At 37.4% G+C, this 24,471-nt stretch overlaps 1 protein-coding gene and 1 pseudogene across 1 annotated transcript in view; one reads left to right on the top strand and one right to left on the bottom strand.

Annotated features, from left to right (window-relative positions):
• The window catches only part of PAPPA2 (pappalysin 2), a 294,310-nt gene that overhangs the window by 118,363 nt on the left and 151,476 nt on the right, over window positions 1-24,471 (bottom strand). Inside the window, exons 8-11 of the mRNA XM_035010738.1 lie at window positions 23,187-23,315; window positions 18,550-18,641; window positions 14,583-14,773; window positions 12,526-12,669 (exon numbers count right to left, since the gene is read on the bottom strand). Of these exons, the coding sequence (XP_034866629.1) occupies window positions 12,526-12,669; window positions 14,583-14,773; window positions 18,550-18,641; window positions 23,187-23,315 (556 nt within the window). The remainder of the gene's footprint in view (window positions 1-12,525; window positions 12,670-14,582; window positions 14,774-18,549; window positions 18,642-23,186; window positions 23,316-24,471) is intronic.
• Window positions 2,251-2,417, top strand: LOC118014631 (annotated as a pseudogene).

The raw sequence follows: 24,471 nt of genomic DNA on the forward strand, positions 1-24,471 counted from the left end.
ATATGCATTCTGCATATGTAGTATTTCTACAAATATCAAAGTAGGTCAAGATACTTGAGAATGATCTTCAAATCTTCTATACTTCTCCTGATTTTTTGTCTACTTGCTACCTCAGTGACTTAGAGATAATAAAAATCTCCAATTATGATTATGGATTTGGCTATTTGTCTATTAGTTTTATCAATTTTTAATTCATTTCCTTTAAGGCTCTGTTCTTAGGTGCTTCAATTTTATAATTAAGATTGTTCAGTAGTTTTGATAAATTGATCTACTTATCACTATAAAACATCCCTCTTTATCTCCAGTAATATTCTATTTTATCAGATATTAGCATAGCACAGCAACTTGCTTATGCTTAGAGTTTACATGGTATATAATTTCTCCCTTTTACTTTCATTCTGCATGTTTTTATTTATTCTTTAAAGATTTTATTTATTTATTTGAGAGAGAGAGGATGAGGGAGAGAGAGAGAGCCTGAGAGGGGGGAGAGTCAGAGGGAGAAGCAGACTCCCTGCTGAGTAGGGAACCTGATGTGGGACTCAATCCTGGGACTCCAGGATCATGACCTGAGCAGAAGGCAGTCACTTAACCACTCGCTTAACCAACTGAGCCACCCAGGCGCCCTGCATATCTTTATGTTTAAAATGTGTTTTCATAAACAGTAGATAATTGATTCTTTCCATCTTATGTATACTGACAATCTCTGCCTTTTACATGGCATTTTTAGAAAAATTTGCATTTAATGTAATCAATAATACAGTTAATTTTAAGTCTACCATCTTGGTATTTGTTTTTTATTAATTAATTGTTTCTTAACTCCTCTTTTCTTGCCTTCTTTTGAGTGAATCAAATTATTTTATTATTCTATTAATCTTCTCTTTTAACTTTCTACCTATAGCTATTTGTGTATATGTATATTTTTTAATGATTGTTCTGGAGACTATAATATGTATATCTAACTTATTACAACCTACATTCAAAAAATATTATTATCTCACAGGGTAAGGACCTTACAGCAATATTACTCCACTTACCACTTGTGCCTTGTGATAATATGTATTATTTCTTCACAGAAGTCAGTCAAGCTGTCATTGAGGTTGCTCAACTTCCTTCTTCACCCACTCATGCTTCCTTCCCTTCTTTTCCACAGATGTTGATACCAAGCCCACTCCTTAATAAACATCCTGCATACTAAACTTCATCTTAATTTAGTATATGTGCTGCCAAAGGGAGCACCTAAGTTCCATTTCAGAATCTACTTTCTAGAGACTCCAATCTGCCACAACCAAAGAAAATGACCAAATCTCCCCCATCTTTGAAAAATTCCTTTTGATGTGGTTTCCACTCAAACTACAGTTCATCTTTTACAAAGTTTTTCAGGAAGAGGTAGTTTGTGGCTTCTATCCACCTCCCCTTTCAATCTAGCCCAGCCCACAGTCCTACTTACCCACCTCTGTGTTGTGTCATAAGTAGTACAGTAGTCCTCCCTATCTATCCACAGGGGATACATTCCAGTGGACCCCCAGTGGATGCCTAAAACCATAATAGTACCAAACCCTATATATATATGTATGTATTTTCCTGTACATACATACCTATGATAATATTTAATTTATAAATTAGGTACAGTAAAAGATTAACAATAACTAATAATAAAATAGAACAATTATAACAATGTGCTGTAATAAAAATTATGTGAATAACTCTCCCTCAAAATATCACTGTATTTCTTCCTGTGATGAAGTGAGATAATAAAATGCCTACATGATGAGATGAAGTGAGGTGAATGACCCAGGCATTGTGACATAGCACTAGGCTACTCCTGATCTTGTGACAATTTGTCAGAGGAGGGCCATCTGCTCTTCAATCACAGTTGACCATAGTAACTAAAACTGCAAAAGTGAAACCACAGGTAAGGGGATACTACTATATTATCAATATGCTCCCAAATTGCCAAGGCTAAGACCTAACATCCCATCATTGATTCATGTAATCACCAAACATCTTGAACATTACAACAAGGAGGTTTTGTGCTCAATGTTTCACATACAACCATAACTACACATGGTTTCTGCCCACAAGGTCCTTAGTGTTCATCAGATGGAGAGGGAGAAACAAGAACAGCAAAGTATACAAATACTATGATAGAAGAGTCTATTGAGGAGGCATATATGAAAAAGTTATCAGTTATACTAAGAGGGCCTTGGGAAAGTTCAGGAAAGGCTGGACTTTATAAAAGAAATAATCCCCATCACTTCTTGGACTTTTGGCTAAGATCAAGTGTAGAATCTGTTCTTATCAGTATATATATATATATTTTTTTTTTAAAGATTTTATTTATTTATTCATGAGAGACAGAGAGAAACAGAGGGAGAAGCAGGCTCCCAAGGAGCGGGAAGCCCGATGCGGGACTCGATCCCAGGACCCTGGGATCATGACCTGAGCCGAAGGCAGACGCTTAACCATCTGAGCCACCCAGGCTCCCTGTTCTTATCAGTATAAAAGAAATAATGCTTGAGCCCAATCTTAGAAGATGAGTATGTATATCTTGGAGAGATAAAATGGAGAAAGCATTTACAGAGAAAGAAAAAGATAAGTTCCCTACCTGAAAGGTTATGGAGATGTGAAAACCTTGAAATATTCCAGCACTGAAAGCAATCTGTTATGACTAAAATGATTAAGGCCTAGAATGTGTGTGTGTGTGTGTGTGTGTGTAGAGGAGTGGTATGGAAGATGGGATAAATGGCAGAATTCAATGAGATAAGGTTTATCTTTATCTCCTTATGTCCAGTCACCAGGTCCTTTTGAGTCTGTTTTGTACTTTACTGTATCTGTAGCATTTGAGTTACAACATTCTATCTTCTAGAATATTTGTGTAAACATGCGCACTGCAGTGTATATACCTTAAGGGTAAAGATGGTGACTCATTCAGCTTTGGACCCCTCTATAGTACAATATTTTGTTCATTTTAGGCAATGTTTACTGAGTAGAATTAAAATTGGCACTGTTATGATGCAGAAACAAGGCAAATGTCTATCAGTATCTAGAATATTAGATGGACACATGATACAGAGCCTAGGTCAGCAAACTATTGCTCATGGGCCAGATCTGACTCACTGCCTGGTTTTGTATGGTCTGTGAGCTAAGAATGGTTTTTGCATTTTCAAATGGTTGAAAAAAATCAAAGAAAAACAATGTGAATATCGTGAAAATTTTATGAATTAAAATTTTAGTGTTCATAAATATAATTTTATTAGAACACAGCTATGCTTGATCATTTACATACTGTCTGTGGCTGCTTTCATTCTAAAACAGCAGTGTTAAGTAGTTGTAACAGAGACTGTAAGGCCCACAAACCATAAAGTATTTATTTTTCTCTTTATAGAAAAATGTTTCCCAACTCCTGGTATAGAGGAAGGAAACATGGGTTTTGGAATAAGCTATATCTGAATTTGAATCTTATCTGTATCTCTACTATCTATGTTATTTCAAATGTTTAACATCTCTGAGTTTTCAGATAATCATTTTTAGATAAGAAAAAATCATTATCTCTGATAGAGAGCTTGTATGAGAATTAATAAGATACCTGGAACAGAGCAAATCTCAATACATAGGTGTCTCCACACCCTCCCCTCTCCAGGAGTCTGGTGTCACAGACTCTTATCTTTGAAATCCAATCAATTAAATATGCAATGCATTTTCTGTTGAAGATTCATATGTAGTGTTTGGCTAGTTGAACCCAAACAAAGAAAAGAAGGAAATTATGGTAAACAGCCTTTAGGTTTTATGTAGCAAAGGTTTTCAGCAGTGGTCCATAATTTATAACTGATGTTTTCAATATTGTATTTAAAATACTATAAGCATGGGGAAGTTTCTGTTAGGATTTCTAACTAGTCCAGCCTGAGTGAGACCATTCCAAATTTAGGACATTTTAGAACAGCCATGAAAATAAACATGAGCATATGATTTTGCATATGTTGATGGGCTCCCTGTGAAACCAAACAACAGATACTTATTGGATGTCTGCTTCTCAAATTGCTTCATTTGTTGCCTATATTGCTGAGATTCAAAGCACTTTCTGGGAGGAATCATGCCTTCTGTTTCTTTTTCTATCCTCCAATGGCACTTAGAGTTACAATATGCACTTAATAAATCCTATGAACTAGATCCATAGATACATCGTCTTTGAAGAATTTAGAAGAAATCCAACAAAAGAAACCTTTCCTCCCAATTCCACATATGTTTCAATTTGCTTTCTTGCTCATGTCATATTCTCATGTTTATCCCCAGTATTCAATTCTGGGTTTGGCATATCAAGGTGCATAATGAATGCTGACTGAATGAGGCAACATAGTGTAAAGGAATAAATATGGGATTAGAGTTAAGAAGCATGAGTTTGATCTTCAGATTTACCATTTTATTCTTGAGTGATGTAGAAAAAGAACTTTGAGACTGGTTCTTATTTTTCTCATCTATAAAACAGGAAAACATCTACTTTAGCCAAACTCATAGGCTATTGTAAGGATGAAATTAAAAAGTACATGGCAATGTACTTTGTAAACTATAAATGGATTTTAAAATGTACTTATTATGGGGCACCTGGGTGGCTCAGTTGGTTAAGCAGCCACCCTTGGTTTCAGCTCAGGTCATGATCTCACGGTCCTGGGATAAAGCCCCACATGGGGCTCCTCAGCAGGGAATCTGCTTGAAGATTTCTCTCCCTCTCCCTCTACCCCTCCCCACTCTGAAATAAATAAATAAATCTTTAAAAAATAAAATAAAATGTGCTTATTATTGTAAAAAATAAAAATCTTCTATGCCACATAAGAGAAAGTTCATACATTTTGGTCAATTGGATCAAGATTAGATAAAACCAAGGAAAACTAAGAGAGACAAGTTACCTCAGTAAAGGACTGAGGACTAAAGTGAGAAATTTGTTGGGAAAGTAGCAAATGAAATGTAATGTAAATGAAATGAAAGATTTTGGAAAGATATTTTCAAGGCTAATGTTTTTCAGTATAGTTGTTTCCCCCTTGTAAAATAAATTTGTCTCTGATCCATTTCATACAAATCATGTGTGCGTATGAAACCAAGATTAAATGCTAAAAGAAATAATAGTCAGAAATCCTACAGTCTTCAGAAAACTTGGGGAAACCCCAATGAACTTATTTTTAGAAATCATTCCCTAATTTATTTGGTATTATGTGGATTTGTGAAAACTAAATTTTTTTTTAAGATTTTATTTATTTATTTGAGAGAGAGAGAATGAGAGACAGAGAGCACGAGAGGGAAGAGGATCAGAGGGAGAAGCAGACCCCCAGCCGAGCAGGGAGCCCGATGCGGGACTCGATCCCGGGACTCCAGGATCATGACCTGAGCTGAAGGCAGTCGCTTAACCAACTGAGCCACCCAGGCGCCCAAAACTAAATTTTATTAATAGGTTTGATATACTAACTTAATTTCCAATTATATTAGTGATTTTTTTCTTATACAAAGATTATTACCCCTAGATCACTTGTAGTAAGAATAGGGTACACACCTAAAATATATATGGTAGCTAACTGACATACATTAAAAGAATTCCAGTTGGAGACTTCTGCTTCCAGCTGTGAGGAAGTAGCTTATAATAGAACAAACACTCATGACAAGAAAAATTATAAAGTATGAATAAAGTAAAAAAGAAAAATGCTTGGAAACACGTGAAAGAAACCATAGCAGTCAGGACTGAAGAGACTTGAAAAGCAAGAAACCACATTGAAGGTAACCTCACATTCTGTGCCACTTTTGTGAGTGGCACAGAGCTGATCACTGAGATATTTTTCAAATTCTAAGCTCTGCAGAATAAGAGTATAAGAAACTAGGCAGAAATTGGTGGGTGAGAGGCTAAAAAGCTAAGCAGTTTTTAGCAGACACATACTTCTGAGGAAATAGAAATTTGTACTTCAGAAAATATCAAGATGGAGGGCCTCATCTAAGCTTTTAATTGAGACCCCTGAAAGGCTAGGGCTTAGGGAAAAAAGGGAAAAATGAAATATATCAAGGCTCACTAATACAGAAGCATAAGCTTGAGTCATCTTAATTACTGATTGGATTAAGGTGTTCTTTCCCAAATCTTATTACATGTTTTTTTTTAAAAAGTAAATGATCTTGAAAGAAAGATATCATTAGCCATAATCTCCACAATCTCTATGATAATTTAGTAAAAACATTATTCAGTATGAAAGTAGATAAGACTAAATGAATGAAAATAAAGAGAAGAAACTGTCATCATAAACAGACCTCAGGTCACCAAGATATTGATATTATCAGACACAGACTTGACAATTATAGTGATTAATATATTTTTAAAAATAAACTAGAGGATAAAGAATTTCAGACAAATGAGAATCTATAGAAAAAGTTAAATAGTAATTCTAGAATTAAAAATAAAATAACTGAAATTAATAATTTAATAAACAGTATAACAGCTGTTGGAGTAAAAGTTATGATTAGTGAAACAGAAGAAATATCAGTATAAAATAACCAGACTTCAGCATGAAGAAAAAGGGAAAGAAATGAAGAAGAAAAAGGATAAAAGATACACAGCAAAAAGGTCTAATGTATGTATATCTGGTATCCAAGAAAAAGAAGAAAGTGTAAATGGGCAAGTAGAGACATTAAGTCACAGATTCAAAAAGCTTGACAAAGCCTTAGCCACGTATATACAAAGAAAAAACAGGGCTTGAAACATCATAGTAAAAGTGCTGAAGGCAAAACACAAACAGAAAATACTGAAAGCACCAGAGAATAAAAGACATTGCCTTCTATATGTTAAGAAAAAAATAGAAGAAGAACGTAGCGGGAGGGGAAGAATGAAGCGGGGGAAATCGGAGGGGTAGACGAACCATGAGAGACGATGGACTCTGAAAAACAAACTGAGGGTTCTAGAGGGGAGGGGGGTGGGAGGATGGGTTAGCCTGGTGGTGGGTATTGAGGAGGGCACATTCTGCATGGAGCACTGGGTGTTATGCACAAACAATGAATCATGGAACACTTCATCTAAAACTAATGATGTAATGTATGGGGATTAACATAAGAATTAAAAAAAATAAAATAAAAAATAAAAAATAATTTAGTTCTAATCCCATGAGCAAAAAAAAAAAAAAAAAAAAAGATATTGCCTTCAAAGTAATACATATCAGATGTACAACTAACTCTCCAAAGAAAGTATGAAAGTGAAAAGACACTGGAATAACATCTTTAGGCTGATGAAAGAAAACAACTGGCCACTTAGAATTCTATACCAGGCAAAGATACCCTTTGAAAAATGAATGTCAAATAAAGATATTTTCAGCCACACAAAAACTAAAAGAATTCATTGCCAGTACACTCACATAAAAAGAAACAATAAACGGGATTTCTTCAAGCTAAATAAAAATGAGGAAAGCACAGAAATTAGAAAGGCCTGAAGAGCACTGGACAGGGTAAATATTAGCTATTTTTAAATCATATTAACTTTAAAAAGCCAGGAAGTTGTAAATGGAGGTAGAGTATTCTAAGGTAGTCATTGCTTATGAAATTATGAGAGCTCTAATTCATAGCAGACTCTAACCAGTTAAAGATACATGCTGCAATCTCTAGAATAACCACTTAGAGAATAAAATAAAAGTATGACTAACAAAAGGTATAGCTATACTAATATCAGGCAAAGTTTACAGTAAAGCAGGAATATTCTTAGAGATAAAAAGAGGCATTTCTTAATGTTAAAAGAGATAATCAACCAGGAAGATATAGAAATTCTAAAATTATACACTGACAGTCCTGATTTTATACATGCACAAGTTCCCATATGCACAAATATCAATTATCACAATTTAGTTATATAACACCAGAGTCCCAATGATAGGATTTAAATTACAATTAGCACAATATATTAATTGTAAGTACAGGAAGTACAAACTTCACTAATAGTCTTTCAATCCACAAATCACAATGATCAGTGACCAATCACTTCTTTCAAAGTCTGTCACTGATTGGTCACTGTGTATCTGTTATCCAGTTAATGCAGAGACAGAAAAGTGTGTAGTTGTGTTGCCTCCTTGTTTCTCAGTGATAAACCTACACGACATTTTACAAAAATGGGTAATTGAAAGGGGGAATTGGCCAATAAGGATGAACATGTAGAAAAAAAAGTGATAATGCTGGAGGAGAAATGTGAACTAAAGGTAAGCAGAGTTATAGAAGAAAAAGCTGATGGGTGGGAATGTCAATTCTGCTGCCAATTGGAGGGACTCTAGAGAAGCAGCCAGAGGGACTTAGTGAAAGTAAAATTATCAACATAAATGAGAAAAGTGGTTGTGACAAATAGGATGAAGATGTCCCAGAGGAAGTGATGCCAAGAAAAAATTCACATTAAAAGAACTCTCAGAGATATTTCATAACATTGAAAGTGCAAAGGATAAAATGTTGGAAGTTGATCCAAACTTAGAATGGAATATGACAATTCACAAAGGCATAAAAAAACTGCTAGCTTTGTAATGTAAGTCATATGATGAAAAAGAAAAAGTCAAGTGCTGTTCAAACTACTGTTGGTAACATTTTTACAATGAAAGGAAACACTTTAATTCTCTATGTTTTTAAATGTTTTATATTTAATGAACTAAATAAATACCAGTTCTACTATTTAAAAATTTGTCCTTCACATGAGTTTAACATTGTGGCAAAAACTTTGAGTTCATGTAACAAATTACAATTTTTCCTCATTGATTATTAAGTTTGCTTTGCATAAATTTAGCTTGCATGATCATTTTGAGGTTCCACACTACCACACAAAGTGAGAATTGTATGTATATTTAGTAAGATAGCCTCAAAATGTATAAATCAAAAACTGATAAAAAATAAAGGAGAAATAGACAAACCCAAGATTATAGTGGGAGTTTCTAAAACATATCACTCATTAACTGATAGAAACAGTACACAGAATATCAAGAAAATATATCTATATATACAAAATATATATGATATAGAAACTTTCAACACGATGATGGGTGAATTTGATTTATCTTAAATATATAGAATGCTCTATCCAATAATTTCAGAGTACATATCCCTTTCAAAGTACAGGTAATATTTACCAGTATTGACCATACACTAGTCCATAATTCAAGGCTCAACAAATTACAAAGGATTGGAACCATACAAGATATACTCTTTGACCATAGCGACTTCACCCTAACCCTAACCCTAACCCTAACCCTGAGAATCAAAAACAAAAAGGTAACCAGAAAATCCACAAATGTTTAGAAGTTAAACAGCACACTTGTATATAATGCAGTGGTCAAAAAAAAAAAAAAAAAAAGAAATCAAATGAAAATTGCAAAAATATGTTTGAACCAAGTGATAACAGAAATAAGATAATGCAAAACTTTTAGGATGTCACCAAAGCCATGCTTATATATGGAAATATTTAAGGAAATATATGGCCTTAATACACATATTAAAAAAGAAAAGAAGCCAAAAAATAATTATCTAAGCATCATCTCAAGTTATTAGAAAAAGAAGAGCAAGTTAAATACAAACATAAAAGAAAGTAAATAATGAAAATAAGAGCACATGAGTATGTTCTTTTTTTAATTATTTCCTTCCTTTTAGGTTTATACGTATACATTCCTTTTATCTATATGTACATACAGATATATGGATATGCACATAGACTATACATATTTTCTTTGGCTGGTTCTATAAAAAGATTAATAAAACTAATAAACCTTTTAGCAAGACTGACCAAAAATAAATAGAGAAGCCAAAATGTAACAATATCATGAGTGAAAAAATTTCTAGAGGTGGAAACATTACAAAGAAAATAAGAGAACATTATAGAAAACTTAATGCCAATAAATTCAAATTTTTAGGAAAAAAATGCACAAATTACTTGAAAAACCCAACTTACCAAAACTGACCTAAGAAGAAATAGAAAACCCAAATTCTTCTACATTTGTTTTAAAATTTTAACTCATAATTTAAATTTTTTCTCAAAGAAAACACAGGATCATATTGCTTTACTGATGAATACCTCTAGAATTAGCACCAACTTTACATAACATATCCCATAACTAGCGGGGAAAAAAACTTTTTAGAAGTCAATCATAAAACTTGATAAAACAGTAAAATAAAATTTAAAAATAGGAGTCAAGCTCTAATGAACAAAGATGAAAAAACACTTAAAATATTCACAAACAGAATCCAAAATTATTGACAAAGGATTATACATTTTACACATGTATATATATAAAACAACTCCAAGTTGTTATTTTTTTTTTTCCAGGTATGTAAGCTTAGTTTAACATTTAGAAGTTTATCAAAGTAAGTCAAGACTTTGGCAGAACAGAAGACAACCTAATATGATCAACTCAACAGATGCAGAAAAAAGCATTTGATAAAATTCAGCTCTCTTCTCTCAGAAAACTATAAAATATTAAGAGAAATTAAGGAAGAAAGTAATTGAAGGAATACATTAGAAGACTCAATATTTTGTCTTTTTTTTTATTATGTTATGTTAATCACCATACATTACATCATTAGTTTTTGATGTAGAGAAGACTCAATATTTTAAAGAAAAACTCTCCCCAAATTGACTTAAAGTTTCAATGATATCCCAATCAAAATTACATCAGGGTTTTTTTTTTCCATATGTGGAAATGGAAGCTGATTCCAAAGTTAATATAAAAATTCAAAGGACCAAGAACAGCTAATGTAATCTGGAAAAAAAAGGAACAAAGTTTTAGGGCTTAAATTATCCAATTTTAAGATTCACCAAAAATGTGCCATAATTTAGAGTATAATATTAAAGCAAGAATATAAAGATCAGTAAAACAAAATATAGAATCAATAAATGAACCAAATACATATTGCTAGTTGACTTATGACAAAGGTGCACAGCGCAACACAGTGGGAAAAAGAAATTTTTAGTTTGAATAACAGTGGTTCTAGATGTATTGCATATCCATAGGGGAAAAATTCTTGATCTTTACCTCACACAATATATAAAAATTCCAGATGGTTTGTAGACCTATATATGGAAGGTAAAATAATAACATGTCTAAAAGATAATACAAGAGGGCATCTGGGTGGCTCAGTTGGTTAAGCAACTGACTTCAGCTCAGGTCATGATCCTGGAGTCCGGGGATCAAGTCCCACGTTGGGAGATTGCTTCTCCCTCTGACCCTCCCCCCTTTCATGCTCTCTCTCTCTCTCAAATAAATAAAATCTTTTTTAAAAAAAGATAATACAAGAAAGTATGTTTGTGACAGGCAAAGATTTCTTAATACCATACTTAATACCATAATGAAAAGCACTTAACCATAAAGGGAAAGAAAGATAAACTGGACTTTTGTAAAATTTAGACATTCTATTTGTCTAAAGATACCATAAAAAGTAAGAAAAAGTAAGCCACAATATTGGAACATACTAAATAACATATAACCAAAAAAGGGTTACATTCAGAAACTTGTAAAGAAATCACATAAATGAAGAAGAAAATGACAGATAACCCACATCAAAATTGGGCAAAAGATTTGAATATGTCCTCCAGGAAAAAAAAGAAAAGAAAAGAAAAAGGATATACAAATGGCAGTATACATTTAAAAAACTCATTAGTTGACATGTAAAAGCAATGGACACCACTGAGGGGACACTTTTATATGTCCAACAGCATGACTAAAATTAAGACTTGACATACCAAGTATTGGTGAAAATGTGAAGCATTTGGAATACTCATAAGCCCCTGGTGGGAGTTTAAATTAGTACAACCACTGTGGAAGCTTATTTGGAATTATCTAGTAAAGCTTGTCATCTGCATACCAATGATCTAGCAGTTCCAAATATACCCAACTGTTTATATACATTCACCAAAAGAAATGTATAGAAATGTTTATAGCAGAATTATGCATAATACCGTAGAGAAAAACTGGAAATAACCCAAAAGTCCATCCATATGGATAAATAAATTGTGGTGTATTCATACACTGGAATGGTACACAGCCATAGAAATGAACTCTACTGCTAAATGCCATGGCATTCTTACAAACAGAATGCTGAGTAAGAAGGAATGACACACAAAATTACATACTCAAGTGTTTCACACAAAGTTCAAACACAGGCAATCTCTGATGATATAACTTAAAAGAGTAGATGCCTCTGTGGTATCATGACCGAGAAGGGCAAGGATAATGCTTTATGGGGTGATCACTACTCTGTTTCTTGATCTGTGTGATGGTTGAAGAGGATGTTCACTCTGTAAAAATGTATGGATCTGTGCATTTCTGATGTTTGCATTTTTCTGTGTATATGTTACACTTTGATAAATGGATTTACTTACAAAGAAAGAAGTCCAAAATTCAAAAAGAGGTGAAAATAAATTCAAAATATTAAAGATGTTGAGAAAAACAAAAGGAAATTTCCTGACAAGCCATTGCAATGTATCATTTTACACACACACACACACACACACACACTATCCATTCACAAAAAACCATCTGGGTCACTTACTTTTAGCCACACATCCTCTCTCTCCAGGCTACCTTCTGTCTGCTCACTTCTTTTATCCTGAGGTCTATTTCCATTGGTGACACAGGGAAACCAGCCAGTAAGGGGATAGTGCTCTGGTGAATCTGGATGGTGTGATGTGCAAATCTGAAATGCAATTTCGACCAAAAAGTAAATGTGGAGGGTGAAAGATAAGTAAAGACAATGAAACTCTGTAGCTCAAAACCAAAGTTTTCCTCTCTTTCTGAGTACTTAATGATTACTGGCAGAAAACTTTTCTTAGTGTAGAAGAATGCTCTCTGCTAGTCTCAGGATATAACTTTTCTGGGTAGAAAAACACACATGATAACCCTCAGCCCACCATAAACCCAGAGAACTTGCCCAATGAACAGTCCTGGCTCATTTCAGGCAACTGCTCCTAGAATCAGCCACAGACGTCTGTCCAAGATGATGGTTATATCCTTACCAGGCAGGATCCACCAGTCCCGGCAGTGAGGCTACTGAGTTAGGGAGCCACTGAGCATTCAGCTGGGTTTAGAAGCCAGGGAACAGAAACTCCAGAAAATTTCTCCTACTTTAGTTAAGGAAGACAGACAAGCTAGACGACAAGCAACTTCAGAGAGCTGTTACTAACTCAGAATCTTCCAACTTCCCTGGCTTCCTGTCCTTGGGCACCAAGAACTCTTGAGAAAGATGACAGATTTCACTGTAGAAGTGTGGCAGACACGGCTACTTGCCTCCCCCATATCCTTTCCCCTTACTTTCAAACTCTGATTTTGTTCAAGAGGGCAGTGAATCCAGTTAAAAATGCTCATCTCCTCAGACGCCTTTACAACTGAGGGTGATGAAGTGACCTGGGTATGACCAATAAAATGTTGATGGAAATCTGTAGTATTAAACTTCCAAAAAAGCTGCCATGATTTTCCCAATAAAAAGGGAAAGACTCAGTTAGCATATACCTATTTCCCTGTGAACTTCCCCCATCTTCCTGCCTGGAATGCTGACGTCATGCCTGGAGGAGTCATCTTATGAGGAGGAGGAAGGAAGCTGCAAGCCAAGGATAGAAAGAGCTAGAATCTAGAAGATGCCTGGGTCCTTGAGGAGTTTCTTGAACTAGAGCACCAGCCCTGGCTGGTTCCTCGATTTCCTGGGGGTGTCTGCTTAAGTATAAAATCCAGTGATTTCATCCTGGCCTAAAATACCTAGAGAGCTTAATCTCACTTCTGTTGAAAGGACGGTATTGCTTATTGTTATGATGAATGGAAGAGTTTAGTTGGCAATGGATGCATCTAGAATAGTACCCAAAAGCCAAAGCCCTTAATTTTCTTTTCAGTATTGCACTATAATTCACAAAAGTCAGTCCTTAAAGTCCTCAGAGGATCTCCTATTTATTTAGGTGGAGATTCATAGAAAATTGTATACCTAAGGATTTGTTTTTAGTACTAACTGTAGAATTTCTTCAAGAATAACAATTCTTTAAATTGAGTTATACTTTGATCTTTAATATATTTAAATTCCATTTGATCCTTGTAATAAACATATTGAGTTAAATCCAAAAGTTATTACTATGACCCATTTTATATATGAGAACATTGGGGTCTGGAGAGGTTAAGTGACCTGTCAAACCTCGCTTAGTAATAATAATAGTAATACTGGTGAATTCAGTATTGTAATCCAGGCATTCTGACTCTTTACTACTTCTTTTTAAAATAAATCCTCCCATACACAAAAATCAAGTGTAATTTCTGGTATTTATATATTTGAGATTAATTTTGAGATGCTCTGTATCCCTTAGAGTTAGTTACTGCACAGCCAAAGGCTCCTGGATGAAACCTGGTGCGGGTAAGTAGGGTATGGGGGCGGGGGGGTGGAGGCGCGGAGAGGAGACTTAATTGCCAGCCTAGCAGTGTCCCATTTAACGTTACCTTATTCTGAGTTCAGTAGGGACTAAATTTGATATCAAAGACAGGAGAGAATGTAAGCCCCCATAAAGCATCTGAGAGAGAGCATCACTTGACAATTCTGCTCAGCCTTAACTCAATTCTTCTGGCTTGATTTACCATTGAATGAGGTTCTCCAGTTACCAAGGAAGCAGGACACTTCTTGTCTTCATGAGAGGAGTAAGCTTGGGTGGCCCATTGATCCAGGTATCCTTTGGGAGTATAGAGGCCACAGTCTATGATGCTGGTTTCCTTCTCAAAAGGTTCACATATCCCGTCTCCCTCATATATGTAACATAGGCTTGGCTCCCCTGCCAAAAAATATTGTATGTTTAAAAAAGTGTTGTTATATATGTTATGCAAAAATCATTATATTTTTTCTCTAATCCATGAAAGAGAATCCTGCTACTGTCAGCAGGTCTAATGCTCACCCCAAACATGCAGACAACACACACACACACACACGCACGCACGCATGCGCATACACATGTGCAAGGAAAAAGGATCCTTTTTCATGGGGAGAGGAGTAGACTCCATCTGTATAATAAAAGGTATAGAAAGTGGTGGGATTTGTGGACAAAGAATAGGGAGAAAAAAGTAAGCTGGAGGTAGAAAGAAATGTTAAGGCATCATTGAACAAGAACCTGAGGGAAGAAGGAGCTAAAAGAGCAGTAGATAAAAGAAGAAAGAGAAGTTAAAGAAATGGTATGATGTGTTATGCACTTGGATCCCCTTCATGGTTTTTGAAATATTAAAGTAGTTGAGGAATTTGTTTTCAATTACTCTTTGTGGAGGAATTCTTTCTTCAACTAAGTATGCCACAGCTCGGACACGGACAATATGGGCACTGGGTTTTCAAGGCTTACATAGGTCTTTCCTTTAGACTTACAACAACCATGTGGGGTGGGTAATTTTTGTTTGTATCATACATGGGAAACATTTTGCCAAAGGTCCCTTGATACACGAGCAATAGAGCTTGTATTTGAGCCAGGTCCACAGAAGGCAGGTTCATGGGGGTTTCCATCAAGCTGAGGGAGAGGCACTGTCTTCAAGAGCAAACAGGTGAGGAGTGAGGCTGTACGCAAACCTGTTGGACTACTGTGCAGCGAGCTTGTATTCCCTGGACAAGTCCCACCTTGCTCCCAGGATAACTCCGCCTAAGTGAACAGTACCAACTACAGTACGTAACTAGCTTTCTTCAAGTGTGGAAATCTAAGGTGCAATCAGAAAGCCACTTATTAAGTTCTACTGATTTTTCTACCAAAATGTAGGACAATGAACATTAGTAGCATGATTCTAATCTCCTAGTTCCACTTAAAATAATAGGACGTGAAAATAATATCAAGATTTGAAAATCAATCAACATATAGGTACACATTCAGTACCATCATTACTAAAATTTACTGTTACTATACCATTCTTGTTATTTTTCATTCTTCACAATACCACAGGGATATTGAAGTGATTTTTCAGTGGCTTATCAACATGTAGCTACTAATTATTTTCCTTCATAATTTCTTCCAGTCTAAGACCCTTCTGTGGTAAATCTGTCTCTACTTGCCAGGAATAAGCCAATGTTCTTGGACTTGGTTCTAAGCCTATTTGGGGTTTTAAACTCCTGCATTCCATCAAACCCATGGTCTTCCCAAATCACTCCCCCCAAACCAATATATATGCACATATATGTATATACACATGTACATGTGTTCATGTACATAATCATGTGTGTTTATATGTATGTTTGCATGTATTTTATGTGTATATATTTTACAATATATTTTATAATGTGTATATATTTTACAATATATTTTATAATGTGTATATATATGTTTTGTTTCTCTATTTATAACACAGTGAATGTTTCTTCTTGCTTCTTCTATTTTTTTTTACCATGGACTTAAAATTTTTGCCTGTTTTTTCAAGCCCATCTAAAAATAACAGACCACTTTTAAAACACATTTCACAATAGTTCCTTCAAACCTAATCTTCTTTTAAAAGAAGATTTATTTATTTACTTTAGAGAGAGAGCATGCATGAGCCGGGGGGGGGGGTAAGGGGAGAGGGAGGGAAAGAGAGAGAGAAGAAGACTCCCCGTTGAGTGTGGAGCTCAATGTGGGGCTTGATCTCACAACCCTGAGATCTGACCTGAGCCAAAGTCAAGAGTTGGACGCTTAACCAACTGAGCCACCCAGGCACCCCTCCAACCTAATCTTTTAAGAAATAATGGAATATATGCTTAGCATACTATGAGCTTATTATACAATGAAACAGAAGTCTAACTGTGGAATAGATCCTTTTAGTCTTACCCTGTAAAGTTAAAATAATTTAGACATAGTCTTACTGGATTTGGAGGCTAAGGAAATAAGAGCCAAATGTAATGGAATCAAATGTGTTAGAAACAAAGCAAGGTGGGCTCTTAAGTTAAATGAGGCTTGGGCTGTACTAAAGACACAGCATTTGGAGAATATATGTGTGTGTGTATGTGTGTGTGTATTCAACATAAGCCCATTATGTTACCAAAATAAACCCAAAAAACAAAAAAAAACACAATGCAAACAGAGGTGGCATTAACAAATACTTGTGTACAGAAGAGGGGAGGTAATCGGTTCAGTGTATTCTGCATAGCCAGACCACATCTGGAGTATTGAATTCCTTTCTGGGCATTGACCACACAAAACATGCCAGGTTAGGGTAAATAAGAATGGGTCTGGAAACCTAATCACATGAGGGGATGTTTGGATTGGAAAGGAGAATAATGGGGAGGCATTTCAAATATCTGCATGGTAGTCAAATAAAACAGGGGGAAGAAATTATCCTCTGTAGTTTCACAGCAAGGAAAAAGCACTTGATTAAGCATTAGGAAGCTGAGCTCCAGTGCTGGCCTGCAAAGCTTTGCTGTATGCCTGTGGATGAGTCACTACAATGCTCTGAGCCTCAGTTTCCAAACCAGAAAAAGGGAGAAGAATTTTATAACAGATAAAGCCATTCCTAAGTAGAATGGTGCATTTCAAGGTGTGTCCTTCACTGCTCGTAGTATGTAAGCAGGAGCTAGAGGCCCCTCTCTCAAGAACTGGCAGAAGAGATTTCTATATGGGAAGGATGCTGGACTCCAAATCGCTGTTAGACTGTATACAGGAAGGAATCAGGGTATCTATCAGACTCATGGTACATGGCAGATACTGAATATGGTTTATTAGATGGATGGATGGAAGACTACTAAGATTCTATAATTTTATGATCCTGCTCTAGATAGCAGAGGCATTTGTGTGTTCTATCCAGTATTTAACACCTTAATAAATTATACATAATTATAATCATATCCTCCTTTACCTTGAGATTTAGAGGCATTAAAATATTTTTCAATGCACTGCTCTTTAAAATAACTTTGGTGAATGGTTATGTTCCACTGAACACTGCAATGTATGCAGATGGTAATTTAAAAAAATAATCTACGTGTTAGAAGCCCACTGATGATGTATTTAACCAGAATTGGGAGAAGTGTTCTGGAGAGCCTTCCTGTGTGGCAAGAACCTAGAGTCAAAGCCACCTAGTGATAATTTATTACTAGTGATTTTCCAGGATTAAGCAGTGTTAGGACCCCCTGTCATCTGTCATGATCTTATCTATTAAGCACAACCACCAAGAGGTACCTTGTACTCCCTTTGGCTTAGAATGCTTCCTACACTGATTTTGATGTAGAACCTCTATGATTGTACTGCTTGGCTGATGCTTTGATGTTAGACATGAGGACCCAAGAGCAACTGGTAACATTAATCAAGGAGGCGATGTAACCCAGTGGTTTCACATGTAGATCCTAGAGCCTCACTTCCTTGGTTCAAATCCCATATAAAAGAAAGCAAGTTATTTGAACTCTCTGTGCCTCAGTTTAGTCTCTTCATACTTAATGTAGGGACTAAATGAAATGCTATATGTGAAACAGCTAATGCCTGGCACACAACAGACACATCAAATATCATTGTTATTAGCATCTCACTATATGTTATAGGATATTAAAAGCTCAGGGAAATAAGACACAGAGACACCTGCAGAAATAGGACATAAGCCTAGGGGGCGCTCCTCAACCCACCTGCACAGTGGAAGCCTTCCTCCAGCTGGCACGCCCTTGAGCAGCCATCTCCGCTCAGAAGGTCCCCATCATCACACTCTTCTCCCAGGCTCCTGGAAAGTAAAAATATACATTCTTATATACATACATATATAAAATAGTTTTTCTTGTTTAGTTACCATTATTTTAAATTCTTAAAATTCCCAATTACATATTAAGAAGTACGAGTTGGAGAAAAGCAGGAGTTAAAAAAAATGCTTTTACAGAAAAAGTAGCTCGTGGCTCAGAAACATCTAGGAGACCCATGAGGGCCCTGCCAGTGTTTCCAGTGGATGGCATTAAGGTAGAAAATGCATACCAGCCCTATGATAAGTGAAATCTTAGAAATAGCTGGTTTGGTGAGGAGGAAACCTGCCTGCCTGTGTGTGGTTCTGTTTTCTATTCGTTTTTACCTGATATTTCTTCATGTTTTCATTGTTTTATTCTATCTAGATGCAGTTGTTAAAGTTAGGATTTTGTAGAACTGAAAGTTCCTGTTTTATATACCAAGAGACTCAGTAGTCTGCTTGCTGCCAGGTCTCAGTCCAGGGCAAAGCTAAGGCTCGGTCCTGGTCCTCACTCCCTACTACCACCTGGTGGCAGCTATCATATATTGCAGGGGAGAAATGAATACTGGGAAAAGAAAAATGTCATTGTTTTGTTTTGAACCTCAAATGCTGACACAGCTGATGACTAATTTGGATTTGAGTGGGAAAGTTAGTTTAGACTAAGAGCTACAAGAAGCATGTTATGAGAACAAAACAGATAACACAGATGCGGCCATTGTAAATGGATTGAGGGTTGGAGCCCCCCGGGTGGCTCAGTTGGTTGAGCATCTGCCTCTTGATTTCAGCTCAGGTCCTGATCTTGGGGTCCTGGAATCTAGCCCTGAGTCGGGCTTTGTGCTCAGCGGGGAGTCTGCTGGAGATTCTCTCCCTCTCCCTTTCCCTCTGCCCCTCCACTCACTCACTCTCTCTCTCTCTCTCAAATAAATAAATAAATAAATAAATAAATAAATAAATAAATAATTTAAAAAATGGACTGAGGGTTACCATTTTTTTCTTCTTGGCTTTGCACCACATCCAAAACAGACACATATTTTAACTCAAGTAGATAAAGGGTGTTGGCATGCTAATGTGTTTTCAGACCCAGGGCATGACTAACCTTTGTTTAAAGAATACCTCCTCATGGGGACAGAGTAAAGATTAAGTAATTAGATATGAGAAAGCTTTAAAATGAATTAAAAGCATGCTATAAATGCAATTATATAATGATATTTTAAATGGTAGGATGGAAATGGAGAAAAGATAACAGAGCTGTGAAAACCATGACTGAAGAAATTAAGGAAACTTCAAATTCCTTTATTTTGGGGGTGCCTGGGTGGCTCAGTCGTTAAGCGTCTGCCTTCGGCTCAGGTCATGATCCCAGGGTCCTGGATTGAGCCCCACATCGGGCTCTCTGTTCAGCGGGGAGCCTGCTTCTCTCTCTCCCACTCTGCCTGCCTGTGTTCTCTCTCTCACTGTCTCTCTCTGTCAAATAAATAAATAAAATCTTTAAAAAAAAAACAAAAACAAAAAAACAAATTCCTTTATTTTGAAGATAATCTCAACAGCTAATATAAGCATGTTGTGTATCATCTCATGTACTGCTGCCCAGCAGAAACAGGAGTAGTCACATTTAAAAAAAGAAACAGGTAAAATTAGTTTTGATACCACATTTCATCTAACCCAATATATCCAAAATATTGTCATCCAGTAAGTAATCAGTACAAAAATTATTAATGAAGCAATTACATTCTTCCTTATGCATCCTACGTCTTTGAAATCTGATGTGTCTTTCTCACTTACAACACATCTGAGTTCAAACACTTGATCCGTATTTAGATTCACCGGCCTAAGTTGTTCCAAATATACTTAAAAGTTTTCTGGGGCGCCTGGGTGGCTCAGTTGGTTAAGCGGCTGCCTTCAGCTCAGGTCATGATCCTGGAGTCTCCGGATCGAGTCCCGCATTGGGCTCCCTGCTCGGCAGGGAGTCTGCTTCTCCCTCTGACCCTCCTCCCTCTCATGCTCTCTGTCTCTCATTCTCTCTCTCTCAAATAAATAAATAAAATCTTAAAAAAAAAAAAAAGTTTTCTGACAACTGAATCGAGTTTTTAAATTAAATTTAAATTACTTAAAATTCAATACAATTCAGTTCCTAGCCGCACTTGCCCCACTGCAAAGGCTCGACGGCACACGTGGCTGCGATGTCCCACATTGGACAGATGGAGGTGGTCCCTTCCAAATGAAGGCAGCTCACGAGTTCAAGGTCCCTGCTGTTTGTTTGGCAGTCTTATTGCTGTGTTATCCAATGTGACAAAAAAATTTATTAAAACTAGAGTCTCGGGGCGCCTGGGTGGCTCAGTCGGTTAAGCGACTGCCTTCGGCTCAGGTCATGATCCTGGAGTCCCGGGATCGAGTCCCGCATCGGGCTCCCTGCTCGGCAGGGAGTCTGCTTCTCCCTCTGATCCTCCCCCTCTCATGCTCTCTGTCTCTCATTCTCTCTCTCGCAAATAAATAAAATCTTTAAAAAAATATATATATATATATATATATATTTTTTAGGGGCGCCTGGGTGGCTCAGTTGGTTGAGCGACTGCCTTCGGCTCGGGTCATGATCCTGGAGTCCCTGGATCGAGTCCCGCATCGGGCTCCCTGCTCGGCGGGGAGTCTGCTTCTCCCTCTGCCCCTCCCCCCTCTCATGTGCTCTCTCTCATTCTCTCTCTCTCAAATAAATTTAAAAAAAAAAAAGAAATATCTTAAAAAAAATAAATTTTAAAAAAAGACATTGGGCGCCTGGGTGGCTCAGTTGGTTAAGCAACTGCCTTCGGCTCAGGTCATGATCCCGGAGTCCCGGGATCGAGTCCCACATCGGGCTCCCTGCTCAGCGGGGTTCTGCTTCTCCCTCTGACCCGCTTCCCTCTCGTGCTCTCTGTCTCTCATTCTCTCTCTCAAATAAATAAATAAAATCTTTAAAGAAAAGGAAAACTAGAGTCTCAGGATGACTTCTTGGGGATCTGCGATTCCCTTGGATTGAATCTATACATTTCTCAAGTTTAAAACAGCGGGTTAAAAAATTCATGTCTCTCCTTCTTGTTGTGTGTGTGGTGGAGGGCCTCCAGCTGAGACAAAGCTACAATCACAGATACCTTCCCCCTGGAAGGCAGAACTAAGTATGACTCTTTACAGAGAGGGAAGACCGGGAGAAGTGTAAAGGGGCGTTTGGATGAGGAAGCTTGTGAGGCCTAGCAGCCAAGCAGCTGCTGCTTCAGGTGAAGTTGTTTCAAGACCCAGGAGACAATGTGTAAGAGCAAGTTAGGAAGATGGCTCTTCCACCCTTCCTGCCCAGACCCCCAGCCAGATGTGGCATCCTGGGGCCTTGAGGTGGCCTCTATCAGAGAATTGCTGGAGGAGATGCTACAACATAGGGCAGAGTCCTTTGCTCAAGGAGGGCTCTGGCTGGGTAGTAATGGTAACCAAGCCACCCCAAACACTGTAAGAAAGAGGTTGTCAAAGCAGGGACAGGAACAACAGCATGTGCACATGTGAAGCATCCCCAACTGAGATGGAGGAAGGGGACTAGAAAGCTGGGACTGGGTGAGGCAGAAGGTGGCAGCCAACTAGCAAGGTCTGGGTGTTAGCAAGGTTTGGCTTACACCAAAGGTTAAAAATCTTAGATCAAGAGAAGAAGCAATGTTTATTGATTGCTAAATGATGGGAGGGGATCCCAAGAAAGGCTACAGAATTCTTTCTATTAGGGCCTTGGGATACTATGTATTTTCACCTAGTCTGGGAAATTAATAATAGGGCATCTTATTAGGATGCAGAATCGAAGACAAATCACAGTGCATGGCCATCCAGCCTCCTACTCCCCCAGCTCTATATAACTAACAAATTAGGTTTGATGAGCATTCAGGACAGGTGAATATAGGGTGACTGGTGGGACATGGGAGTCTTCAGTGCTAGATTTGAGAAAGTCCCAGATAAACCAGAGTGAATTAGTTGCCTAGGCTGATATCACAAAAGGCAACAGAAAAAGGAACATAATATGTTCAGAAGCCAAAGTAGTGATTTCCTCTTTACCTTGGTGGTTTTATAGAATGGATGTAAATTACATTTTAGTCAGATCTTCCAGAGGCCAAATGAGCCAATGAAGCTCAGAAAGCTATACTGACTTTCCTCAGGTCACACAGCTCCTTGGTAGCATAAGACAAGCCACTGATCCAAAAGATACCCTCATGTTGTCTTTTAGCATCATCTCACAAGTAACCTTCTCCCCTATAAACTCCTTCTCTCTATCACTGCCCAGTAGTTGTCCTCTGAAACCTTAAGAGCTGCCCCCCACCGCCAAATCAGCCCCAATATCTCAGTGGGTGAGCTCTAAATAAAAGTGAGCTTCTCCTTAACTAAGATGTAGGTGACCTTTCAAGATCACTACCAGGTCCTAAATCTTGTTTAATGCTAGAATCACACAGCCCCCAAGTTCCAGAACAAGTCAAACTAAAACTCAAGATTAACCCTCCTGGTCTGAGCCGGGCAGGACATTCTCGCTCACACATTCTCACACACCCCGATACTCACCCCGCCACCTTCCCATCTCCACAGTAAGGAGCTCCATGGATATGGCTCAGCGGAGGTGAAGCTTCTCCCAGATCTGTCCCAGCTCCAGCTTGAACTTGGTATCGATACATCTGCCCCGGTGTGACCTCCCTGTGGAAACCAATGAGCCATGACCACTACATTCAGAAAGTGAGACGTTGCCCTGGGTCCTTCACAGATGGCTTACAGGAATTTAAAAGATATTTATGGGGAATGTTAAACATATGCCACGTTATGTGAAACAGAGATCAGGGCACAGAGTTTTACACAGCAGCAGAATGTTTGAAAGCATACCGGTTTCGGTATTCCCAGTATGTTCCCCATAGTGATCATGCAATAAATACTGGCTGAAATACCACTGAATTAACTAACGGTCCTGCACAATCTAGGAAGATGGCATTTCAAGTATACCTTTATCATGTTAAAAAAAAAAACAACAAGCAACTACTGTAAAACTAGTCTTCTGTATCCTCGAAGTAATCAAAGAAACTGAAGAAGAAAGCTTCAGTGTTTGGATTCAGCAAGGCCCTTCCTGGGTCTGCAGATCACAGTTTTCTCATCTCTCAAGAAAATTCTTATCTTAAAGAGATTGCATCCTTAGAGGGAAGGACGAACTGTCTCCCAGGAGGTGAGAACACCTTCTACCATCATTTTGGGGATGCCAGAAATCCTGCAGCTAGAAATATGTTAAATTACTCCCCACCTCTAAACCTGCCAAAATGCATAGATGCCAGGAATGGAGTTTTATTGGTTGACATCAGAGATGGAAGAAGTTTATCAGACTCTCTTTAGAACCCAAGTGCACTGATCAGGTGGAGAGCATGAGAGAGTGAACATTTAAGTGAGGTCAGGGTCTCAAGAGGGGGACTGCTATTTCCCAAAACAAATTCTTCCCTCCTCCTCTTGTCCCATGCCTGCCCTAATTGGAAAACGACCGCCAATATCAAGCGAGAATGGGAGTGACTTAGGAGGACAGGATCGCAAAGGGTTGTTGGGGCTGCCCCGATGGCCACCATAAACCTCCTGCCAAGACCCTCTCTTCTTTAACAGATGCTTCAACTCAGCCACAAAGCCTCCACTCTCTCACTTGATGGTGCAAACAGCAAATGGGAACTCTCATGGGGTTTCCAAAACATCTTCAAAAACCTCTGTACTGGCTTTTAGTTAAATAGGAAAGACACCTAAATATTAAAGACTTTTAAATTTACACATCAGCTTTCTTTAGGGAAACTATCTTCTCATGAGAGTGCCAGATATTTCAAAAGCA

Source organism: Mirounga leonina, unplaced genomic scaffold (genome assembly GCF_011800145.1).
Source record: "Mirounga leonina isolate KUSES-001 unplaced genomic scaffold, KU_Mleo_1.0 Mir_154, whole genome shotgun sequence".
Lineage (NCBI taxonomy): Eukaryota > Metazoa > Chordata > Mammalia > Carnivora > Phocidae > Mirounga > Mirounga leonina.